This window comes from Eleutherodactylus coqui, chromosome 1, assembly GCF_035609145.1.
Source record: "Eleutherodactylus coqui strain aEleCoq1 chromosome 1, aEleCoq1.hap1, whole genome shotgun sequence".
In the NCBI taxonomy this organism is placed as follows: Eukaryota; Metazoa; Chordata; class Amphibia; order Anura; family Eleutherodactylidae; genus Eleutherodactylus; species Eleutherodactylus coqui.
Window position 1 is genome coordinate 142441766 of NC_089837.1, and position 22423 is coordinate 142464188.

Below are 22423 nucleotides of genomic sequence, written 5' to 3' on the forward strand. Positions count from 1 at the left end.
GGAGGAGGAGGAGGAGCATGAGGAGGATGAGGAGGAGGGGGAAGAGACAGCTTGGCCCACTGCTGAGGGTACAGATGCTGCTGGGCTGTCATCCTTTCAGCGTGTATGGCCTGAGGAGGAGGAAGAGGAGGAGCAGGAGGATCCTGAAAGTGATCTTCCTAGTGAAGACAGCCATGTGTTGCGTACAGGTACCCTGGCACACATGGCTGACTTCATGTTAGGATGCCTTTCGCGTGACCCTCGCGTTGCACGCATTCTGGCCACTACGGATTACTGGGTGTACACACTGCTCGATCCACGGTATAAGGAGAGCCTTTGCACTCTCATTCCCGAAGAGGAAAGGGGTTCGAGAATGATGCTATACCACAGGGCGCTGGTGGACAAACTGATGGTAAACTTCCCATCCGACAGCGCTAGTGGCAGAAGGCGCAGTTCCGAGGGCCAGGTAGCAGGGGAGGCGCAGAGATCAGGCAGCATGTACAGCGCAGGCAGGGGAACATTATCAAAGGCCTTTGCCAGCATTATGGCTCCCCAGCAAGACTGTGTCACCGCTCCCCAGTCAAGGCTGAGTCGGCGGGAGCACTGTAAAAGGATGGTGAGGGAGTACGTAGCCGATCGCACGACCGTCCTCCGTGACGCCTCAGCCCCCTACAACTACTGGGTGTCGAAGCTGGACACGTGGCCTGAACTCGCGCTGTATGCCCTGGAGGTGCTTGCTTGTCCTGCGGCTAGCGTCTTGTCAGAGAGTGTGTTTAGTGTGGCTGGGGGAATCATCACGGATAAGCGTACCCACCTGTCAACCGACAGTGCCGACAGGCTTACACTCATCAAGATGAACAAAGCCTGGATTTCCCCAGACTTCTCTTCTCCACCAGCGGACAGCAGCGATACGTAAGCAATACGTAGGCTGCACCCGCGGATGGAAGCTACGTTCTCTCTCACCATCCAAAACGGGGACATTTCTGCTTCATCAATCTGTGTCTAATATTCCTCCTCCTCCTCCTGCTCCTCCTCCTGAAACCTCACGTAATCACGCTGAACGGGCAATTTTTCTTAGGGCCACAAGGCTCACTCATATAATTTTTCTAAACAATTTTTATATGTTTCAATGCTCTTAAAAGCGTTGAAACTTTAACTTGAACCAATTTTTCGTTAAACTGGGCTGCCTCCAGGCCTAGTTACCACTTAAGCCACATTAACCAAAGCGATTAATGGGTTTCACCTGCCCTCTTGGTTGGCCATGGCCAATTTTTTTGATGTACATTAGTACTGTTGATACAGCAATTTTTGTGGGCCCTCGCCTACAGTGTAATCAAATGAATTTTTAGCCCACCTGCATTACAGCTGATGTTACATCCGCTGTGTTGGGCAATGCAATGGGATATTTTTGTGTATCGCCGGTGGGTTCCAGGGAGCCACCCATGCTGTAGGTGCACACGGAGTTTAACCTACATCTGTCCACTTGTAAAGAACCCCAGTCTGACTGGGGCATGCAGTGTGGGCCGAAGCCCACCTGTATTAAGCACAACATTACTACCTCAGCTGTGTTGGGCAATGCAATGGGATATTTCTATGTACCGCCGGTGGCTTCCTGGCACCCACCCATGCTGTGGGTCCACAGGGAATTATAAATGCATCTGTTTCCACTTGTAAAGAACCCCAGTCTGACTGGGGCATGTAGTGTGGGCCGAAGCCCACCTGCATTAAACATGACATTACTACCTCAGCTGTGATGGGCACTGCAATGGGATATTTTTATGTACCGCCGGTGGGTTCCAGGGAGCCACCCATGCTGTCGGTCCACAGGGACTTCACAATAGGGAGTTGTACCTGCCTGTGTCTATGAATTAAAAACCGCGGTCTGACTGGGGCATGCAGACACCTTGACAGAATGAATAGTGTGTGGCACATAGGTTCCCCATTGCTATGCCCACGTGTGCAGCTCCTGATGGTGGTGGCACAGGATTATATTTCTCATTGCTTCTGTACAGCATTGTGGGCTATCGCCCCGCCCCTTTTAAAGAGGGTCGCTGCCTAGCCGTGCCAACCCTCTGCAGTGTGTGCCTGCGGTTCCTCCTCATGGCAGACGCACTTCTAAATAGACATGAGTGTGGCGTGGCATGAGGGCAGCTGAAGGCTGCGCAGGGACACTTTGGTGTGCGCTGTGGGGGGGAGGGGGGGCGGTTGGGCAGCATGTAAGCCAGGAGAAGTGGCAGTGGAGTGTCATGCAGGCAGTGATTGTGCTTTGTTGGAGGTAGTGTAGTGCTTAGCTAAGGTATGCATTGCTAATGAGGGCTTTTCAGAAGTAAAAGTTTTTGGGAGGGGGGGGGGGGCACTCTTGCCGCTATTGTGGCTTAATAGTGGGACCTGTGAACTTGAGATGCAGCCCAACATGTAGCCCCTCGCCTGCCCTGTCCATTGCTGTGTCGTTCCCATCACTTTCTTGAATTGCCCAGATTTTCACACATGAAAACCTTAGCGAGCATCGGCGAAATACAAAAATGCTCGGGTCGCCCATTGACTTCAATGGGGTTCGTTACTCGAAACGAACCCTCGAGCATCGCGGTAATTTTGTCCCGAGTAACGAGCACCCGAGCATTTTGGTGCTCGCTCATCTCTAGTAATCATACTAGATCCTCATCTACTTCAATGCTGCACTAAAATGACCAGGTGCAACAATGTTTGCCAAATCACACTTTTCTCCTCATGGAAGACAGGAGAACAGAAGCAAGAGCAAGAATATTAGGATAATAGACCTGCACTGAGCAGGGTGTTGGGCCAGATGACCCTGTTGGTCCCTTCCAACTCTACCAGTCTGAGTCCGAGTCTGATTGTGAGACCTCTCTGAAAACCATATTTAGGACTTGCTTCCAACCACTGCTCTAAAGACTCATTCTGAGCCCTTAGGCTCTGATAAAGTAGAAAAAGTTGTAATTGGAAGAGTCCTCAGGACTCTCAAACCTAAATCTGTCTCAAAGAAACAACCTAGAGACATAATCTGTAGGCTCCTTAGTTACGTGGATACAGTCTTTTTCCTGTCTAAGATCAGGAGGGAATATGATAAATTCATGTTTGAAAGATTGTAATTTTTTCAATATTTAGCCATGTCCACATTATAGAAATGCAGAGTCCTAAAACCCTTCCCTGATAAGCTGAGACCACTTTAAATTTCCTACAGTTGACTATATCCATTTGGTATAAATATCACATGCAGAGGAAAACACATTATCAGATCTTCTGAGAACTTATATTCAAGCTGGGAAAATATAATCATTGAGCCCATATATATCCCATCCTGGCTATCAATCCCAGAAAAGGATGCCCTTCTGAAATTTCCTTCCATGGACTTGTGGTTGGTGGTGCAAAAAGTTAAGTCTCTCAAACACAAAAAGCTCCAGTCTAAGTCCACTGATTCTTGACTTTATTAAGCACTCTTTTTAAGCATTCTGTACTATGCAGTGTGATGCTTATGTAGGTCTTATATGTTATATGTGCATTCTTCTGTGGATACAGGACCTCCACCATGAGAATCCTCTGTCCTTCAATTTTGTTATCTGCAGAACAGGCCAATAATAGTAAATCAGCAAGCCATCACTGCCTGGGTTCTATGCCAATCAGCTGTTTGCCAGGCCGCTGTGTTTGTGCACTGAGCTGATTTCTGCAGGAACCAAAGAGCTCGGTTCCCATTGCAGTGACCAACTTTGGTATTGCAGGCAACATTTTCATTGTAGTGATTAGGAACTTGCATATAATTCCAAGCCACACCACTACAGTGAGAATAAAGCTGTCTGCTTCTTGCACACGTCAGCTCTGTGCATCTGCCTAGTGAAGAGTTGATCAGCAGGAATGCTGGACAGCAGCCCCCTTTCCCCCATAACTATTATTGGTAGCGAATCCTGAGGATATGCTAGCATTAATTTACAACTGGATATTCTTTTAAGAACTTGTAGATTCCTTTGATGACCTGGATGGGTCAGAAAGATTCTTTAGAGTCTTTATTTTTCTTGATCTTTTCTAAACAGCCCTTATCCAACCTCTCTTTCTTCTCTGCCTCAACCTGCTTTCCTAATTTTTACGCAAATCCTCCAAACCTAAATTAGTTTATGATATCTTATATATCCCTAAAACGTTGCATGGCTTTAGCCTCCCTGAATTATGTTGTTACAACAAATCCACCCAGCTTCATTACAGCTAGAACTACTATCTCTTTCCAATAGAAATTGAGTAGACAAATAGATTTATTCAATCTTTCAACTCAGGATTTGTATTAAAGGCCACACATACGTCAGACACTACATTTATGGGCAAAATTTATACATTACAAGATGCACAAATCTCACACGAATATGAACCCCATTCTTTTGAGTGATTTTTTTCCTGCACTGTGCCGCGATGCGGGAAAAAAATTGTGGCACATCCTATCTTTGGGTGTACTCTCGCAATGGGAGACACTCAGCGATTCTCCACCCTGGATGAAGAGATGCAAGGCAGTTTTGATATAAAAATGCCTTGCATTAGAGGGGAAATCGCATGTTGGCAAGTGCAATCCTGAGCCGTGAATCATGGCCAGATATTGCACTTGCTCATATGAAGTTAGCCTTAATGGTATAGTTCATACTTACCATTTTTCCAATTCTATATCTCCTTGATTAAATTTTCCTTTGTAGCTCATATCAGCTAATTATATGCCATACCTACTTAATTACCATTTCCTTGACCCATTTAATCTTTGGCAAATATTTAGTGATGTACAAATTGGGAATCTACTCGGAGGACTTCAGTTTAGCTTTAAAGTACAAAATTCGTTCAGCATGCATTACACTTGCTTCCATGCTATTTGGTCTAATTTCTTTTGTTCCTTTAAGATTATGAGAGCCTTTTGCTTTACTTTACATTACACTGCTCCCGTCAGTGGGCCTCACCTAAATCTTACTACTTAGTTGAGTGGAAGAGAGACTTGGACCTTGGCTTCACTAGCTTGTAAATTTAGCAAATGCTTAATGGGTCTACTAACTTTTCTAGATAAACATAACACAGTAGAACTTCTTTAAGCTCTGAGCTATCTGTACTATATGTGGTCGACATGCCCTATTATTACACCCTTTTGGTCTTTCTTAGAGAGAAATATAAACATGGTTAGTTCCACTTTTATCACCTTAACTCCAGAAGTTGTACTTCATAATTTGCCTTCTGCTGACTGCCCCCTTAATAAACATAGCATTCCTACATTGTTATTTATAGTGAATTAAACCACAAGGTGTTGAGATGTGGTTTAATAGGGTACACAAAATCTATCATGTGTAAGAAATTTTCTGCTGCCAATCCTGGACTATTCTGCTAAATTCTTGGATATCTGGGCACCATGGATAGCCTGGTCATTGACTTAAGGTGCTTTTACACGGAATGACTATGGTTCCAAAAAAAAAATCGCTGGATCGTTCAAATTTGAATAATAGTTGTTCAGTGTAAACATGGCTAATGATTGAACAATAATTTGTGCAGTTATCGTTCATTATTCATTTTCTGCAAGCATAAAAATCATCACTAGCTTGTTCAGTTTATGCACTGATCATTCAGTCATTGTTATTAAATTTATCTTTGTATTTAAACTATATCCTCGTTTTAGTGCAAAGCACAATATTTGGTATACAGATAGGGATGTGATCCAAAGTTATCTGTTTATTGATTGAAAGGCAGCAGTTTTTATAGGGGCACATGCTTCAATTACAATAATTCAAATCTATTATAATTCATTTATTATCATTGGTCAAAGAAACATAAACAAAATATGAATGTGCAAGATAAGGAATTTAACATCTGAAATTAAAGGCAAAGACACATGCAAGTGCAGTTAATCATATGGGATTAATGGAAGGAGCATACTATAAGACAGACAAGGGAACCTGGAGTCATATTCCTTTCACTAACAATCGTTTGTTGGTTCGCTCAGGTGAATGGTTTCTCACTATGTATGAAAGTACCCTTAGTATGCCTCTTAGGTCATCACAGCATATTGACGTATACCATTTTGTTAAACAGTCACTTTATCTCCATATGCCTGATGGTTCTGCTTTTATTGTACTATTTTAAATAAAGATTTGATTTAAAAAAACATTACCAGTAAGTCTACCTTCACACAGGGGCAAGTGCGATATGGGGCCCAGAAGCTTTTTTTTTTTTTTTTACTTTGCAGCATTACTGTGAGGGAAAGCATCACTCATGTATATGGCTCCATTCAAAAAATTGAAGTTCATATTCGCACAAGTTTTGTGCTTTAAGCAATGCATAAAACTTTCCTGAGATTCATGCTTGTGTGAATGTAGCCTCAGGCTCTTTTCACATAAGCATTGTTTTTTTTTCAGTTGTGTTCCAGTTCCAGTGCTTCTGATTAAAAGAATAGTGTAATTAGCAGTTTTATTCTTGACATAAAAAACAGCAGAACCCCAATTGAAATCTGACTGGATTTGTTCGAAAAAAAAGTCTGTTTTACCCATTATGGTTATGTTAAGAACAGAAGTCATGATAAGATAAGGGACGCAAGCTGAAGAGTTTTATAAATTACAAAAACAATAAAAATTATGAATTCTAAATACTAATTATTGTCCTATCTTATATTATATTATTATATATTATGCTTGAATGCTGTCTCTTAAATCTATGTACAGATTGTGTGTGGTAGTTTCATAACATTATGATATATTAACTTTCTATAAATCAATGGAGAAAATTGCTGAAATTACACATTACCGTATCATAATATATTAATAGACTGGATTATGAATTATTTGTTGTGGTCTTTATTCAATATGTAGGATGCAGCAGATCTCAGAAATTTTTCTTATTTAAAAATCTGTCAGTAGACAGAAAACAGAAGAGAAAGTAGGTTTGATTTTCTTCCTATATAGATTAGGGCACTGATTGAAGGAATGTCTATCATACATTTTTAAATACTTCAAAGATCTAATATAAAATCTTTTTCTGCCTTTCAGATATTTCACACAGATTTCTGTCAATAAAACAGACTCAGACCCAGCAGAAAATATTGCACTTCTATAGACTTCAATGGGATTAAAAGAAGTTCAGTTAGTAAATTATTCAGTCCTACTTGACCTACCAGGCTCTTCTCCAAATACAATCACTCTCAACAATAGCCAATGCTATTATCCAAGTGGACAGCAATGTGATGAAGAGACCAAAAGTCAGGAATATCTGTACACATATGCTGCCTACTCTGCCAATGGAACTCTGGAGGTAATGTGGCTATTTATCACTGTCATTTAAATAATATATATTTATATATACGTGGATCATATTGCAATGACAGTGTAATTTGATTAATGTAGTAAGTGTGAATGTGCCATTGAAAAACAACTGACGTGCACCACTGTTTATAGAAGTAATGATGTTAATGTAATTAAAAACAGCTGTGCAAGTTATTTATTTTATTTGCTATTATAGCGCAAACAGTTTCCATTGTGCTGTTCAGAGACTGTCATCATATGTATCAGTTCCTTTCCACCAGGCCAGACTGATCATTAGCCCAACTGTGCAGATTTCTGATAGGATGGGCCATGCTGCCCGATGAGTCAGTGGTCTGTCAGCTTTCTGAGCCCAGTCCCATTGCTGAGATTATACTAATCCTTTTACTTGTAACGACGCATGCAAGTTAGTGTGCTTTTACAGCGCAGGGTGATCACTCAAACGTTGAGCGATCACTTTGTACTCTGAGTGGGGCTGCTTGTCTTTTGCATCCAGCTGTTCTCTGCTCAGAGCGCCTGGCTGTTATACAGCTGAACACTCCGAGCATGGTATGCAGAACACTGCTGAACCGCTGTGTTCTTCATACCCTGGCTGTTCACGGAGTGCTCAGCTGGTATACAGCTGTGCGCTCCGTGTGGAGTATGAAGAACACAGATGGACTACTGTGTTCTTCATACCCCGCCTGTGTTCAGGGAGCGAGATACAGCTGAAACAATAGTATCAGTTGTATTCCGCTGTGAACTCCTGATAAGACTGATCATTATCTTTCAGCATGCGGAAAGACAACGATCAGCAACTGGGTAACGAAAACTGCACGATGTCAGTGCTGTTACAAACAACGATTATCGCTCAAAAGACGGCTTTTGAATGAATTTTGAGTGATAATCGTTGTGTCTAAATGGGCCTTTGCTCAGTGTTCTCCTTACAGTCCTGATGCCTGTGCCTTCAGGATGTTCTATGAGGGCCAAGCTATGCTGTCTCTGCCAAATCCCAGTGCATTAGCTCTGCATCCCCTCCTAATTGCATTTGCAGCCACTATTCTACTTCTTTAGTGACTCCTGGTCGGAATGAAGTCAAGATATGAAACAAAAGCCTTGCATACTCCTCACAGGAAGTATCATTGCCTTAATATTGGCAGTACTGCATTGAGCTGTATTTTTCTGTTCACATTAGCACTGATTTATTAATGCATGTGCACCCGTTAACAGTGTGCAATGTCTTTACTAATAATTAGAGATGAGCGAGCTACAAAATGCTCGAGTGCTTGTTACTCGAGTTGAACTTTCAGTGATGCTCGAGAGTTCATTTCGAGTAACGAACCCCATTGAAGTCAAGGGGCGACTCGAGCATTTTTGTATATGACTGGTGCTCCGCTAAGGTTTTCATTTGTGAAAATCTTAGCAAATCACCAAAGTCATGTAAAAAACACAGAAATGGATAGGGCAGGCGAGGAGCAACATGCAGGGCTGCATTTCGGGCTCCGAGGTCTCACTATTAAGCCACAATAGTGGCAAGCACTGCCAGCATAATGATCGTTCTCCTCTGCCACAGCTGTAACAGCTGTGGCAGAGCAGAACGATGTTAGCCCATTGAAAGCAATGGGCTGCCAGCGAGCGCGGGATTAATTTTCGGGAAGGGCTTAAAAATATAAGCCCTTACCTGAAAATCATCCTAAAATGTGTAAAAAGTAAAAAAAAATATATACTCACCTTGTCCCGGCAGAACGATGTTAGCCCATTGAATTCAATAGAGTCGGCAATACAGCCGGCTCCGTTGAAAGCAATGGGCTGCCGGCGATCGCACAATGAATTTTCGGGAAGGGCTTAAATATATAAGCCCTTCCCTGCAATTCATCCAGAAATGTGTAAAAATAAAAAATATACTCACCTAGTCCCGGCAGACGGAGTTCAGCTGCGGCCAGCTGGCAGTTCTCCTGAACTGCTCTCTGTAGTATTCAGCAGCCAGGGATTTAAAATCCCCGCCTGCTGAATGAGCTGCCTCTGATTGGTCACAGCCTGACCAATCAGAGGCAGCTCTCACTCACACCCATTCATGAATTCATGAATGGGTGAGTGAGTGCTGCCACTGATTGGCTCAGCTCAGCTGTCATTCAGCTGAGAGCTGCGCTGAGCCAATCAGAGGCAGCACTCACTCACCCATTCATGAATTCATGAATGGGTGTGAGTGAGAGCTGCCTCTGACTGGTCGCAGCCTAACCAATCAGAGGCAGCTCATTCAGCAGGCGGGGATTTTAAATCCCCGGCTGCTGAATACTACAGAGAGCAGTTCAGGAGAACTGCCAGCTGGCCGTGGCTGAACTGCGTCTGCCGGGACCAGGTGAGTATATATATATTTTTTTTATTTTTACACATTTCTGGATGAATTGCAGGGAAGGGCTTATATATTTAAGCCCTTCCCGAAAATTCATTGTGCGATCGCTGGCAGCCCATTGCTTTCAATGGAGCCGGCTGTATTGCCGGCTCCATTGAATTCAATGGGCTAACATCGGTCTGCCGGGACAAGGTGAGTATATTTTTTTTTTACTTTTTACACATTTCTGGATGAATTTCAGGTAAGGGCTTATATTTTTAAGCCCTTCCCGAAAATTCATCCCGCGCTAGCCGGCAGCCCATTGCTTTCAATGGAACCGGCTGTATTGCCGGCTCCATTGAATTCAATGGTCAGTGCTCGTTTAATCGAGACGAGCACCGCTTGGTGCTCGTCTCGAGTAACGAGCATCTCGAGCACCCTAATACTCGAACGAGCATCAAGCTCGGACGAGTATGCTCGCTCATCTCTACTAATAATCAATTATTTTTCCTTAGTGGCAGATAAATTTCCAGGTCCAAACTACAATGAAGCATTGTTGTTAACCTTAACGCATGCTGCACGGGGGAGATATACTGGCGCATTGCTCAGATCTTGCACTAGTACAGATACATTTCATTGTGTTTCATATGTTTAGCTGACAAGGACAAAGCTATGCTTTTGTGATGCAGTATACAAAGCTGTTACCTACACAATAATAGGCAATAAAACAGAAGGTGCTTCATGTGCAGAGCTATATTATATAGTGTGGTGTCAGATGTTTAGTTCCTAATAATAGAAAACCAAAGTAACACACAAAAATATTGTGCACACCTATGGAGAAAATACTAAGTGTTTATTAACAATATCAAGATGAAGCAGGCAGAATGATTACAAACACAAAATTACTAACATATTGAAGACCAGAAATATCTGGACAAACTTACCACAGTGATCCATAAGTAAATCAGACAGTTGTAGTTAGAAATAATTTAATGGGTGGGTGGCTAAGGGAGTTCTCTTTTTCACCAGCAGTATAGTACTTTGGGAATTGATGTACCACCATCATGTTTAGGCATGGAAGGAGAAAGAGTTATACCTTTGTTCAGTGTCAGTGACACAAGCATCTAGCTTGAAAAGTATCCCCATCATGATATCAACTAAGAACTAATATAATTTTATTAAGATGACATAAAAGGTATAGAAAGGTTAGTAAATAATGAAGCCTACTTCAAGAAAGGAAAAGACTAGAGATGAGCGAGCATACTTGTCCGAGCTTGATGCTCGTTCGAGTATTAGGGTGCTTGAGATGCTCTTTACTCGAGACGAGCACCACGCGGTGCTCGTCTCGATTAAACGAGCACTGACCATTGAATTCAATAGAGCCGGCAATACAGCCGGCTCCATTGAAAGCAATGGGCTGCCGGCTAGCGCGGGATTAGTTTTCGGGAAGGGCTTAAAAATATAAGCCCTTACCTGAAAATCATCCTAAAATGTGTAAAAAGTAAAAAAAAAATATACTCACCTTGTCCCGGCAGAACGATGTTAGCCCATTGAATTCAATGGAGCCGGCAATACAGCCGGCTTCATTGAAAGCAATGGGCTGCCGGCGATCGCACAATGAATTTTCGGGAAGGGCTTAAATATATAAGCCCTTCCCTGCAATTCATCCAGAAATGTGTAAAAATAAAAAAAATATATATACTCACCTGGTCCCGGCAGACGGAGTTCAGCTGCGGCCAGCTGGCAGTTCTCCTGAACTGCTCTGAACAGCTGTGAGTAGTATTCAGCAGCCGGGGATTTAAAATCCCCGCCTGCTGAATGAGCTGCCTCTGATTGGTCACAGCCTGACCAATCAGAGGCAGATCTCACTCACACCCATTCATGAATTCATGAATGGGTGAGTGAATGCTGCCTCTGATTGGCTCAGCGCAGCTCTCAGCTGAATGACAGCAGTTCAGCACCACAGTGCAGGGGACAGCAGGAGAAGACGCGGCTGTGCCCCGGCAGCTGAAGGGAGGTGAGTATCTATTTTTTTTGTTTTTTAAATCACTTTTAATTCATTTCCAGGGAATGGCTTATATGTAAAGCCCTTCCCTGGAAAAGAATTCAGGTGTACCAGCAGACCATTGTCTTCGATGGAGTCGCCAGCAGCAGCAGCGGCTCCATTGAAGAGAATGCCTGCATTTTTATTCTTTTTTACACTAAAATCTTTCTTTTTCAGGTAAGGGCTTATATTTTTAAGCCCTACCCGAAAATTCATACCGCACTCGCCGGCAGCCCATTGCTTTCAATGGAGCCGGCTGTATTGCTTTTTTTCACCACATATTTATTGTAAAAGTAGACCGATAGAATTTGTGTATATTTATTAAAAGTGTCAAAATTTTGAAAAATTTTTTTTTTCACATTTTTAATTGCAATATCTCAAATATGTAGAAAGATACTGTACACATTTTTGAAAAGATATAGATTTTCATCTGTTTACTTTATTCTGAAAGCACATAGAAAAAACTTTAGTTTTTTCTTAACCATTTAGGAGACGTACAAATTTAACAATACTTATTAAATTTTGAGGAACATTTTGTTTTCCTACATCCAGCCAAGATCGCAAAGGCTCATAGGTGTCAGAATGATAGATACCCCCCACAAATGACCCCATTTTAAAAACAATTTCTAAATGTATTCACTGATGGGTGTCATGAGTATTTTGACCCCACAGTTTATTTTCAGGAGCTAACGCAATTAAGAGGAGGAAAAATAACGTTTCATATTTTTGCAAATAAGTCATTTTAAAGGCATTTTTTTCTTCTATAGTGCACATGAAAATAAGGATTTGCACTGCAAAATGGATACCCCTATTTGTCCTGTGTTCAGAAACATACCCATTGTGGCCCTAATTTTATGTCTATATGCACAACAGGGGGTCAGATATCCCACCCCCCATGACAGCTCCAGGTTGTCAGCTACCTCCAGCAGCCGACAGCATGGATCCATCATGTCCATAACCCATGTGGCTTTATTCCCCAGAGTGAGCGTGTTTTTACGGCCATGGGGATTAAAGCACACTAAAGCAGGACGTAAAAACACTATGGGGTGGTCACTAAGGGGTTAAATCGTGGCAAACCCCCTGTAAGTTTAATATTAACACCAAGGATCAATGTGAATAGAAAGGAACATCAGAGTAGAAGCAAAAAAATAAACTTCTTACTTTAGTGGATACCAGTATATTCTTGCACTATGTTATGATATCTGTCACGAATCTTACACACAAGTACACAGTTTTTCTTTTTTGTCTTTTAAGGGTGAAATTATAGATGTGCAATATGGAACAGTAGAAGATCTACAGAGAGTAACAAAGCTAAAGCATATATCCACAAAATCTATCGCTTTATTAAAACTTGGAGTTTTGCCATTATTATACAAGGTAAGTAAAAGAAAGCAGTGCATGCATACTAAGAAATAATCTGATGTTTATACTGACATTATAGTTCATACCCTCAGGTTTCTGTTGCTCTCTGATGACCAAAGTAGTATTGCTCCTGCAAAAAAATCAAAATCTGATAAACTCGTTATAAGTCAATAGGATCTGTCAGGATACTTTGAGATTCATTACTCAGCCGTCATATTGGTCATGACCTCAATGTCAACAAAACCTAATCGTACTTTATCATACGTACTGTGTGTATATAAAAGGAACACACTATTGAACAACTATTCAACTACATACAGATGTGTCAACTCTTACTTTTTGCTTGAATTTTGTTAAGGATCTGTTCAGATCATGTTTTTAATGTACATTTAATGTGTACATTAAACATACATGAAAAAAATACAAATACATGCAATCTTAACATTCATGTACCATTATTTTTAGCATATATGTTAAACACATGACAAATGTTTCCATACGTTTGTGTCCATTTTTGCTTAAAATGCACACAAATGAAAACTTTTTTTTTAAGGCGTTTGAGAAAAAAGCCCTATACCTTAAATATACATAAACATTACAGCCTTCCATTTCCATACATTTCCTTTTGACTGTGATGTAAAATAAAGTATACATTAAGCTTGTTTTTGGCGGAACAGAAGAGCGTGACATGCTACACTTTTCTTTCCCAAAATAAAAAAAGTATGCTAATATAAGAAAGGTCAAACGTAATTAAAATGATGTGCTTTTAAACTATGTTTGATCAATTATAGTCTATTAGTACAACAAGCAATACATTTTAATACCTTTTTTCTGTTAACATGTATAAGTTTGATCAAGGGTTAAAATGTGATATAAACAGCCTCTTAATTATACAACTTTTCATGGCACCAATTAAATGCAGTCTTGCGCTATCCAGTAAAAATCACTTATATTAAACGTTTATGTTTTTTAACTTGGAAGCCCATGTATGATTGATGACTGAGGGATGGTATCTGTCAGGGCATAAGTTGATTGTTTACATTTTTTGACATATTTGTTTAGCATCTCACTCTATACATCTCAGGATATGTTTAGACACAAGTTAGAAAAAGAATACATCTGTATAATAAAAGCTATAGCAAAACACAAAGTTGATGGTTTAACCACTTTGGACATTTATAGTATAATCACAGGATATGCAGTAAATTTCAGGTACTGTAGATACGCATCCCATATCTAGGACAATCAATTATTGTAAGAATGAGTATCCCCTGATCCCTGTTGGGCAAACTAAGGCAGCTCTTAGTGTTCACATACAGGAGAAGACTGAATAGAGAGTATGTGCACATCTCTCCATTACAGTCTATAGACATTGTAGTAATAGCAGAGTGAGGTCTAGGGGTGGCTTCACACAAGCATGTGCGTGTGCCATACATAGGTGCACACAAAAGTGCGCACCCACGTACGTAAGCAAACACGCATGAATGCAGGTCCGTGCCCATTGCCTTCAATGGAGCCGCAGCTGTTGCCGGCAGTTCCATTTAAGGCAATGGTCTGCCATCACCTCTTAATTGTTTTTTAGGAAAGAGCTTTAAATATAAGCTCTTCCCTAAAAAACAACCATTTTAGTGTAAAGAAAAAAATAAATACAAATAAAATATATATATATATATATATATATATATATATATATATATATATACACTTACCTGTCTGCCGCTGCCTTGTCCCCCACGGGAATGAAGAACTCATCTCAGATGTGTTCTTCATCCACGCTGGGACTAAAGAATTCCCTGCTGCACCTGTCACATCTGTGACAGATGCAGCAAAGGAATTCTAAATCTCCACGGGGAATAAAGAATTCCCTACCACAGCTGTCACAGATGACAGCTGCAGTAGGGAATCCAGCTGCTGGCACCCCGTAATTGTTTTTTAGGGAAGGGCTTTAAATATAAGCCCTTTCCTAAAAAAACAAAACAAGGCAAAGTAGTGTTAAAAATAATAAAAAGCACATACTCACTTTCCTTCAGCTGCTGGGGCTCAGCCACATCCTCTCTGTGCTGTCCCCGACTCTGCAATGCAGTTCCTTCAGCAAGCAGGGAATTAAAATCCCCGCCTGTCATTCATTCAGCGAGAGCTGCCAGTGATTGGCTGAGCACCTTATTTCATGCTTATTTAACCCTGCTGCACCATGGAGCACTTTTATTTGATTTAATTTGTAGTTTTCTTCTTTTAGACAGTTTCATAAATCTCCCCCAGAGTTCTAAGAAAAGTAGTTCCAGAGTTGTTATTGCATAGGGAACATGAGTATTTAGTAAAGCAGACATATTAAGTATTTTTTAAAGTTCTGGATGTTCTCTTTGTTGTAGAGATATCACAACACTTAAACTATATATATATATATATATATATATATATATATATATATATATATATATATTATAGATGTAGCAATTCTAAACATGACTGACACTTTGTGATAATTCCATTCAGAGCAGTACATTGCAGTTAAGTTATCATATCGCATTGAAAGTCTAGTTAGAGTACCTAGAAAGAATGGTAAGGACTCAAACCTATACTTGCCTGTTAACACACTTTGTATTCTACAGTTTTAATCCTTTGATGAAGCGGACCTTTTTTTCTTTCATTTATGGGTTTTCCTCCCTACTTTCTAAAAATCATAATTCTTGTATTTATCCATTGACGTAACTGTCTGAGGGCTTTTTTCGCAGGACAAGTTGTAAGTTTCAGTTGTACTTTTTAATGTACCATATAATGTACTGAAAAATTAAAAAAAATTCTAATTGGAGTAAAATGGGGAAAAAAAACACCATTCTACCGTCTTGGGGAGGGTCTTACTTTTACAAGGTACACACTGCAGCAAAAATGACATAACTGTATTCTATGGGTGAATACAATTACGACAATGCCAAACTTATATATTTTTTACTTCTGTACTAGTTTTAAAAATAATATATCTTTGGAAAAAAATAAAATTATTTTCTACTGCTATAATCTGACAGTCATAACTTTTTAACTTTTCTATTGACATACTTGTGGGTTGCAGTAATTTGCAAAGCACAATGAAACCACATTCACTCACATTAGTTTGCGATTTTCATGGGCCACTCCAGTGATTTGCTTTTTTATTCATGATGCAGCTATCTTCCCAGTATATATAAGTGAGCTAGTGTTAGCTTACTAGTTAGTGTTACTTACTAGTGAGCTAGTTGGCTATTTCTTACTATCTTAAACTCCTAGCTTTTTTTCTCCCTAGATGGTCATGTGATCTCAATTCTAACTAACTCAGATTGAATTTACCACAGAAACTGCCTAGAGGGGGCCACATTCACTCCTGTCACAGTAACTGATGACGATCACACAGCTGCTGCCACACAGTTATAATAAAGGAGATTGCAGCTTATGACTGTATACTAATGGGCTGTAGATTATTTAGGTGAATATAGATGGTAATTAGGGATGAGCGAGTATACTCGCTAAGGCACTACTCGCTCGAGTAATGTGCCTTAGCCGAGTATCTTCCTGCTCATCCCTAAAGATTCGGGGGCCGCCGCAGCTGACAGGTGAGTTGCGTCGGGGAGCAGGGGAGAGCGGGTGGGAGAGAGGGAGAGAGAGATCTCCCCTCCGTTCCTCCCCGCTCTCCCCCGCAGCTCCCCGCGCCAGCCCCCAAATTTTTAGGGACGAGCGGGGAGATATTCAGCTAAGGCACATTACTCGAGCGAGTAGTGCCTTAGCGAGTATACTCGCTCATCCCTAATGGTAATGCTAATTAAAATGTTCTCCTAGCAGGCAGAAATAGTACAGCTTCTAGCTAATGCTGTTCTGATGCATCATGGGATTGATCTGAAAATGAAACCAAAACAGCTCCCCAGCAGGCAGGAAGGATATAGTCTCTAGCTAACACTGTGTTGATGCATCATTGGTTTGATCTGAAAGTGAAACCAAAAAATCTCACTATCTAGATGATGGTTGATAAGTAGAGATGAGCGAACGTACTCGGTAAGGGCGATTTCGCAATCGAGCACCGCGATTTTTGAGTACTTCACTACTCGGGTGAAAAGTACTCGGGTGCGCTGTGGGGCGGGGGGTTGCAGAGGGGAGTGGGGGGTAGCAGCGGGGAACAGGGGGGAGCCCTCTCCCTCTCCCCGCACTCCCCGCTGCAACCCCCCGCTCACCCACAGCGCACCCGCGTACTGAAGTACTGAAGTACTCGAAAATCGCGGTGCTCGATTGCGAAATTGCCCTTACCGAGTACGTTTGCTCATCTCTATTGATAAGCATCAGATAGGGAGCTGCACTGCATAGAAGTGACTGCAATACACAGAGGAGGCCTTCAGATTGTGACAGGCAATCAGGTGAGGGTGGCAGAAATGAAAAAAATGTGTTTTTGCCGGATTGGCCCTTTACTTTTGTAATATCTTCATAGTTTCTGTATTTTTCGCTAGATCTTTATTGTGTCCTTTAATGCAGAGTAAAACACCAAATACAATATGGAATAATCTGATATGACATTGGATAACTGAATTCTTTCTATTTGACTACAATGATACCATACTGTTTATGCATTTCTCTAGCTCAAAATGTGTTAAAGGCGATGATACGCTTATCTCTGCTTTTAAGCACCAGCTTTTCTATATATAGTATTTAAAAGGCAAGCTATTTTGAGGAGATTTACAGTACCAGCTCTTGCTGACCACTGCAGTAATAACCTCTTTTTGACCTTTAGAAAATTGAGAACTAGCTTTGTTTCTTTAGTTCCAATTGAGTTTCGAGATTCCACAGAGTGCTGAGATAACAATGTTCCTGTTATAACAATCGCTTTCATATGATGCTTGTATGATATAAACTACCTTCCCCTGAGTTTATCCGTCAAATAACATCTATGTTTATCCAAAACAATGAACTCTAAGCTCTTTGTATTATATTCTATATGTCTGTCTCGTCTGAAACCATTGATCAGATTTAAATAGTCCTGTGATATTAGCTGTATATTACACTCATATCAGTCCTGATACAATGCTTTCTATATGCTGAAGGATAGATGTCCACAAAAGCTACATGCAGCTCTAGTAAAGGGATTATTCAGACGAGCGTGTTTATGTGCGTACATAGGTGTACACAAAACTGTGATTCTATTAGAACCATTGGTTCCCTATGATGTGTTCACATGTCCGTGTTTTACAGGTGTTCAAACACGTGTAACTGCAATAGATAGGACATGCGTGCACTGCGTAGGTCTGTGGTGCATATTCCCTGCGGGGAATCCCCTTGTCACTAAACACTATGACAGCACTGTCACAGTGTTCGGTAATGATGGCACTCCCATCGGGAAGTAAATAAATCCCCTGCCACAGCTGTCACAGCTGTGATAGCTATGGCAGAGGATTGCGATGTTGTCCCATTGCTTTCAATAGGGCTGCTGCCTGCAGCCAATCACAGGCAGCACTCAGCCATTCATTGAATTCAACAAATGGCCAATCGCTGCCTGTGATTGGCTGAGCGCTGTGACCAATCACAGGCAGCACACAGCTGTCATTTAATAAATGGCTGAGCACTGCATGTGATTGGCTGAGCGCTCAGTCAATCAGACACAACCCTTTCAGAAGGCAGGGATTTAAAATCCCCACCTGCTAAAAGAGCTTTAAAGCAGTGCAGGGAGACAAGTGGCTAAATGCACCTGAGCCCTGACAGTGGCAGAGAGTTGAGTATATATATTTTTTACACATGCTAGGGATGATTTTCAGGGAAGGGCTTATATTTAAAGCCCTTTCCCCGAACATCACTGCAGGGGTTGCCAGCAGCCTATTGCTTTCAATCGGGCCACCAGCAGCAGCGGCAGACCCATTGAAAGCAATGGGAACAGACCATCATTCAGGTGTGTTTTGGCATGTCCATGAATGCGCAGTTTTGTGCATAATTTGTCTTCCATAATACATAAGATTCTAAGCATTTTCATATTTTATTTACAACTCATACAAACTAGTAAATCTTAAAGGTTATGTCTACATTTGCAACTTTTTTTTATTGCTCCATTATTTGACACAAAGGAAAATAAAGCAACGTTTGAAATAATATTAGTTACCCAACATTTTCCTATCTACAGATTTTATGCAGAACTAAAAGAATTGTGCCACAGACATTGAATGGGGCATCAGAGAGTATGCTCAATTGCTGTTCCATTAAAATACCTCCTCACTGTGGCCATGCCCTTAAAAGCAAGGAGAAGGGGAGGCATTTAGTACAATGGTGTCCCAGCAACCAGACATTTATTACCTATTTTGTGGTGATAAATATTCATTGTGACACAAACCCTGCAGCAGAATGCACACAAACTCTGTGTGGTCACATTTAGCTATACTCCCATCCCTCTGTCCCCTTCTCGATAGTACACTTTTGGTAGATTAGGAAGACATAGGAGACAAATAGAAGAGAGTAGGTCTTCAAGATTAGGCAGCACAAGAAGTGTTAATAGTCTGTAACCATGGGGAAAACATGAGTCTGTGTAGGAGCTACTGGTATATGCATACTAATTTCAAATATATGCAGATTTGAAAAGTTGCTTAATAGAGATGAGCGAACACCAAAATGTTCGGGTGTTCGTTATTCGGAACGAACTTCCCGTGATGCTCGAGGGTTCGTTTCGAACAACGAACCCCATTGAAGTCAATGGGCGACCAGAACATTTTTGTATTTCGCCGATGCTCGCTAAGGTTTTCATGTGTGAAAATCTGGGCAATTCAGGAAAGTGATGGGAATGACACAGTGACGGATAGGGCAGGCGAGGGGCTACATGGTGGGCTGCATCTCAAGTTCACAGGTCCCACTATTAAGCCACAATAGCGGCAAGAGTGCCCCCCCCCCACTGTCAGCATAAAGATCGTTCTCCTCTGCCACAGCTGTAACAGCTGTAGCAGAGAAGAACGATGTTTGCCCATTGAATTCAATGGAGCCAGCAAAACAACAGGTTCCACTGAATGCAATGGGCTGCCCGCGATCGCAGGATGAATGGTCGGAAAGGGGTTAAATATATAACCCCTTTCCTGCAATTCATCCAGAAATGTGTTACACTAAAAATATATACCGGCGTATAAGGCGACCGGGCGTATAAGACGCCCCCCCAACTGTCACCTTATACGCCGGTAATACAGTGGAGCAAAGAATAAAAAGCATTACTCACTTTTTCAGATGATCTGCGGCGCTCCTGCAGGCTGTCGCTCCCTCCTAATCCACGGCAGAGTATTCCTTTCTGCACGAAAGCCTTGAAATCCCCGCCTCCAGAAACACAGCCAATCACAGCCAATGACAATGATGTCATTGAATGGCTGTGATTGGCTTGAAATCCCCGCCTCCAGAAACACAGCCAATCACAGCCATTCAATGACATCATTGTCATTGGCTGTGATTGGCTGAAGGCACATGTGTTTCTGGAGGCAGGGATTTAAAGCCTTTCGTGGAGAAAGGAATAGTCTGCCGGGAACCAGGAAGGAGCGACAGCCTGCAGGAGCGCCGCAGATCATCTGAAAAAGTGAGTAATGATTTTTATTCTTTGCTCCACTGTATTACCGGCGTATAAGGTGACAGTTGGGGGGTCGTCTTATACGCCCGGTCGCCTTATACGCCGGTATATATTTTTAGTGTAACACATTTCTGGATGAATTGCAGGAAAGGGGTTATATATTTAACCCCTTTCCGACCATTCATCCTGCGATCGCGGGCAGCCCATTGCATTCAGTGGAACCTGTTGTTTTGCTGGCTCCATTGAATTCAATGGGCAAACATCGTTCTTCTCTGCTACAGCTGTTACAGCTGTGCCAGAGAAGAAGGATTTCTCTTCTATATGTTCTCAATGGGGTCAGCGCTGCTGCCGCCGGCCCCATTGAGCGCATATAGAGAAGATTTATGGCCCTAAGAAGGACCGTTGGGGTTCTTGACACCTAAAATACTCCTAACACTCTCCCTATAGCAGCTCCAACACGATAGCGCTTTCCATAAACTCATGTCAGAATGCATCCATAGCGAGCCGCGGGAGGGGCAGATTTCAATACTCGGGTGACACCTTATCTCCCCAGCCACTCACAGCAGGGGGGTGGTATAGGGCTTAAACGTTGCAGGGGGAAGTTGTAATGCCTTCCCTGTCTTTATATTGGCCAAAAAAAAGCGCTAACGTCTCAGGGAAGAAAGTTAAATTAACCAGAACACCGCATGGTGTTCGTTACGAATAACGAACATCCCGAACACCCTAATATTCGCACGAATATCAAGCTCGGACGAACGCGTTCGCTCATCTCTATTGCTTAATTATTTGGGGTACACATTTGTTGCATAGATGAATATATCCATGAAAGAATATTAATTCTATTTGATTATCTAGTTATCTGAGCAAAAATGCTTGTTCTCCTGTAGATTACAAAGCCATACAATGAGGCCTTTCTTCCAAGTTTATCTTTGTTTCAAAACTATATACTGTATGTATTTAAGTGTTTTCCGCATCATTGCTGAGAAAATCAAAATGTCCAATTCTAATTAAGTAAAATTGAACTACAATTCCCTAGGAACAAAAGCTGATTGAAGTCAATAACCTTTTCTTAATTTATTTCAGAAACAAAATAATTGAATTGCTTACCATGCAAGCGAAAATGCTTACAAGATATTAGAATATAAAGTATGCTAACAAGCTATGTTTGTATATTTACAGTTTTTATGCTTGGTTTAAAGAAATGCCTTTCTGTTTCTTAAATGCGTACTATATATATATTAGATTTTTTTTGTCCTTCTTGTTTAGAGTCGAGGGTAAGGGCATAGAATCTGAGTTTTTAGACTATGGAAAAACAATAGTTACTTACTGTTGATTCTACTACCACATCTGTGGGAAAATTGTTTCAAGCATCTACTACTCTGACATTGCATTAGATTCTTTTCCTAATTTTAGATTGTGCACCCTTGTTCTTCTGATTCATTTTTTTTATTTAAGAAACACTTAGCTCCTGCAGCCTTTTTAAACTATTAACATGTTTAACCCCTTAAGGACATGGCCTATTTTGGGCTTAAGGGCTCGGTCAGACGGGCGTTTTTTGCCGCGATTTGCAGATCGCATGACGGATGCGCATCCGCAAATCGCGTGACCGGGGCCGAAAAATCGCCCAAAAAAGCTGCAGCTAGCAGGGAACAATCAGGGGCAGCTCTCAGCTATTGAATGACAGCTGAGAGCTGCCCCTGATTGGTCCCTGCGCTGAGCCAATCAGAGGCAGCACTCACCCATTCATGAATTCATGAATGGGTGTGAGTGAGAGCTGCCTCTGATTGGTGAGGCTGTGACCAATCAGAAGCAGCTCATTCAGCGGGCAGGGATTTTAAATCCCCGGCTGCTGAATACTACTCAGAGCAGTTCAGGAGAACTGCCGGCCAGACGCGGCTGAACTCCAGTTG

The 22423-nt window shown here is 41.6% G+C and overlaps 1 protein-coding gene across 1 annotated transcript in view; it reads left to right on the forward strand.

The window, feature by feature from the left end:
* The window catches only part of NAALADL2 (N-acetylated alpha-linked acidic dipeptidase like 2), an 855965-nt gene that overhangs the window by 425068 nt on the left and 408474 nt on the right, over positions 1 to 22423 (forward strand). The window contains 2 exon segments of the mRNA XM_066601349.1: positions 6990 to 7251; positions 12869 to 12991. Coding sequence (XP_066457446.1) covers positions 6990 to 7251; positions 12869 to 12991 — 385 coding nt within the window.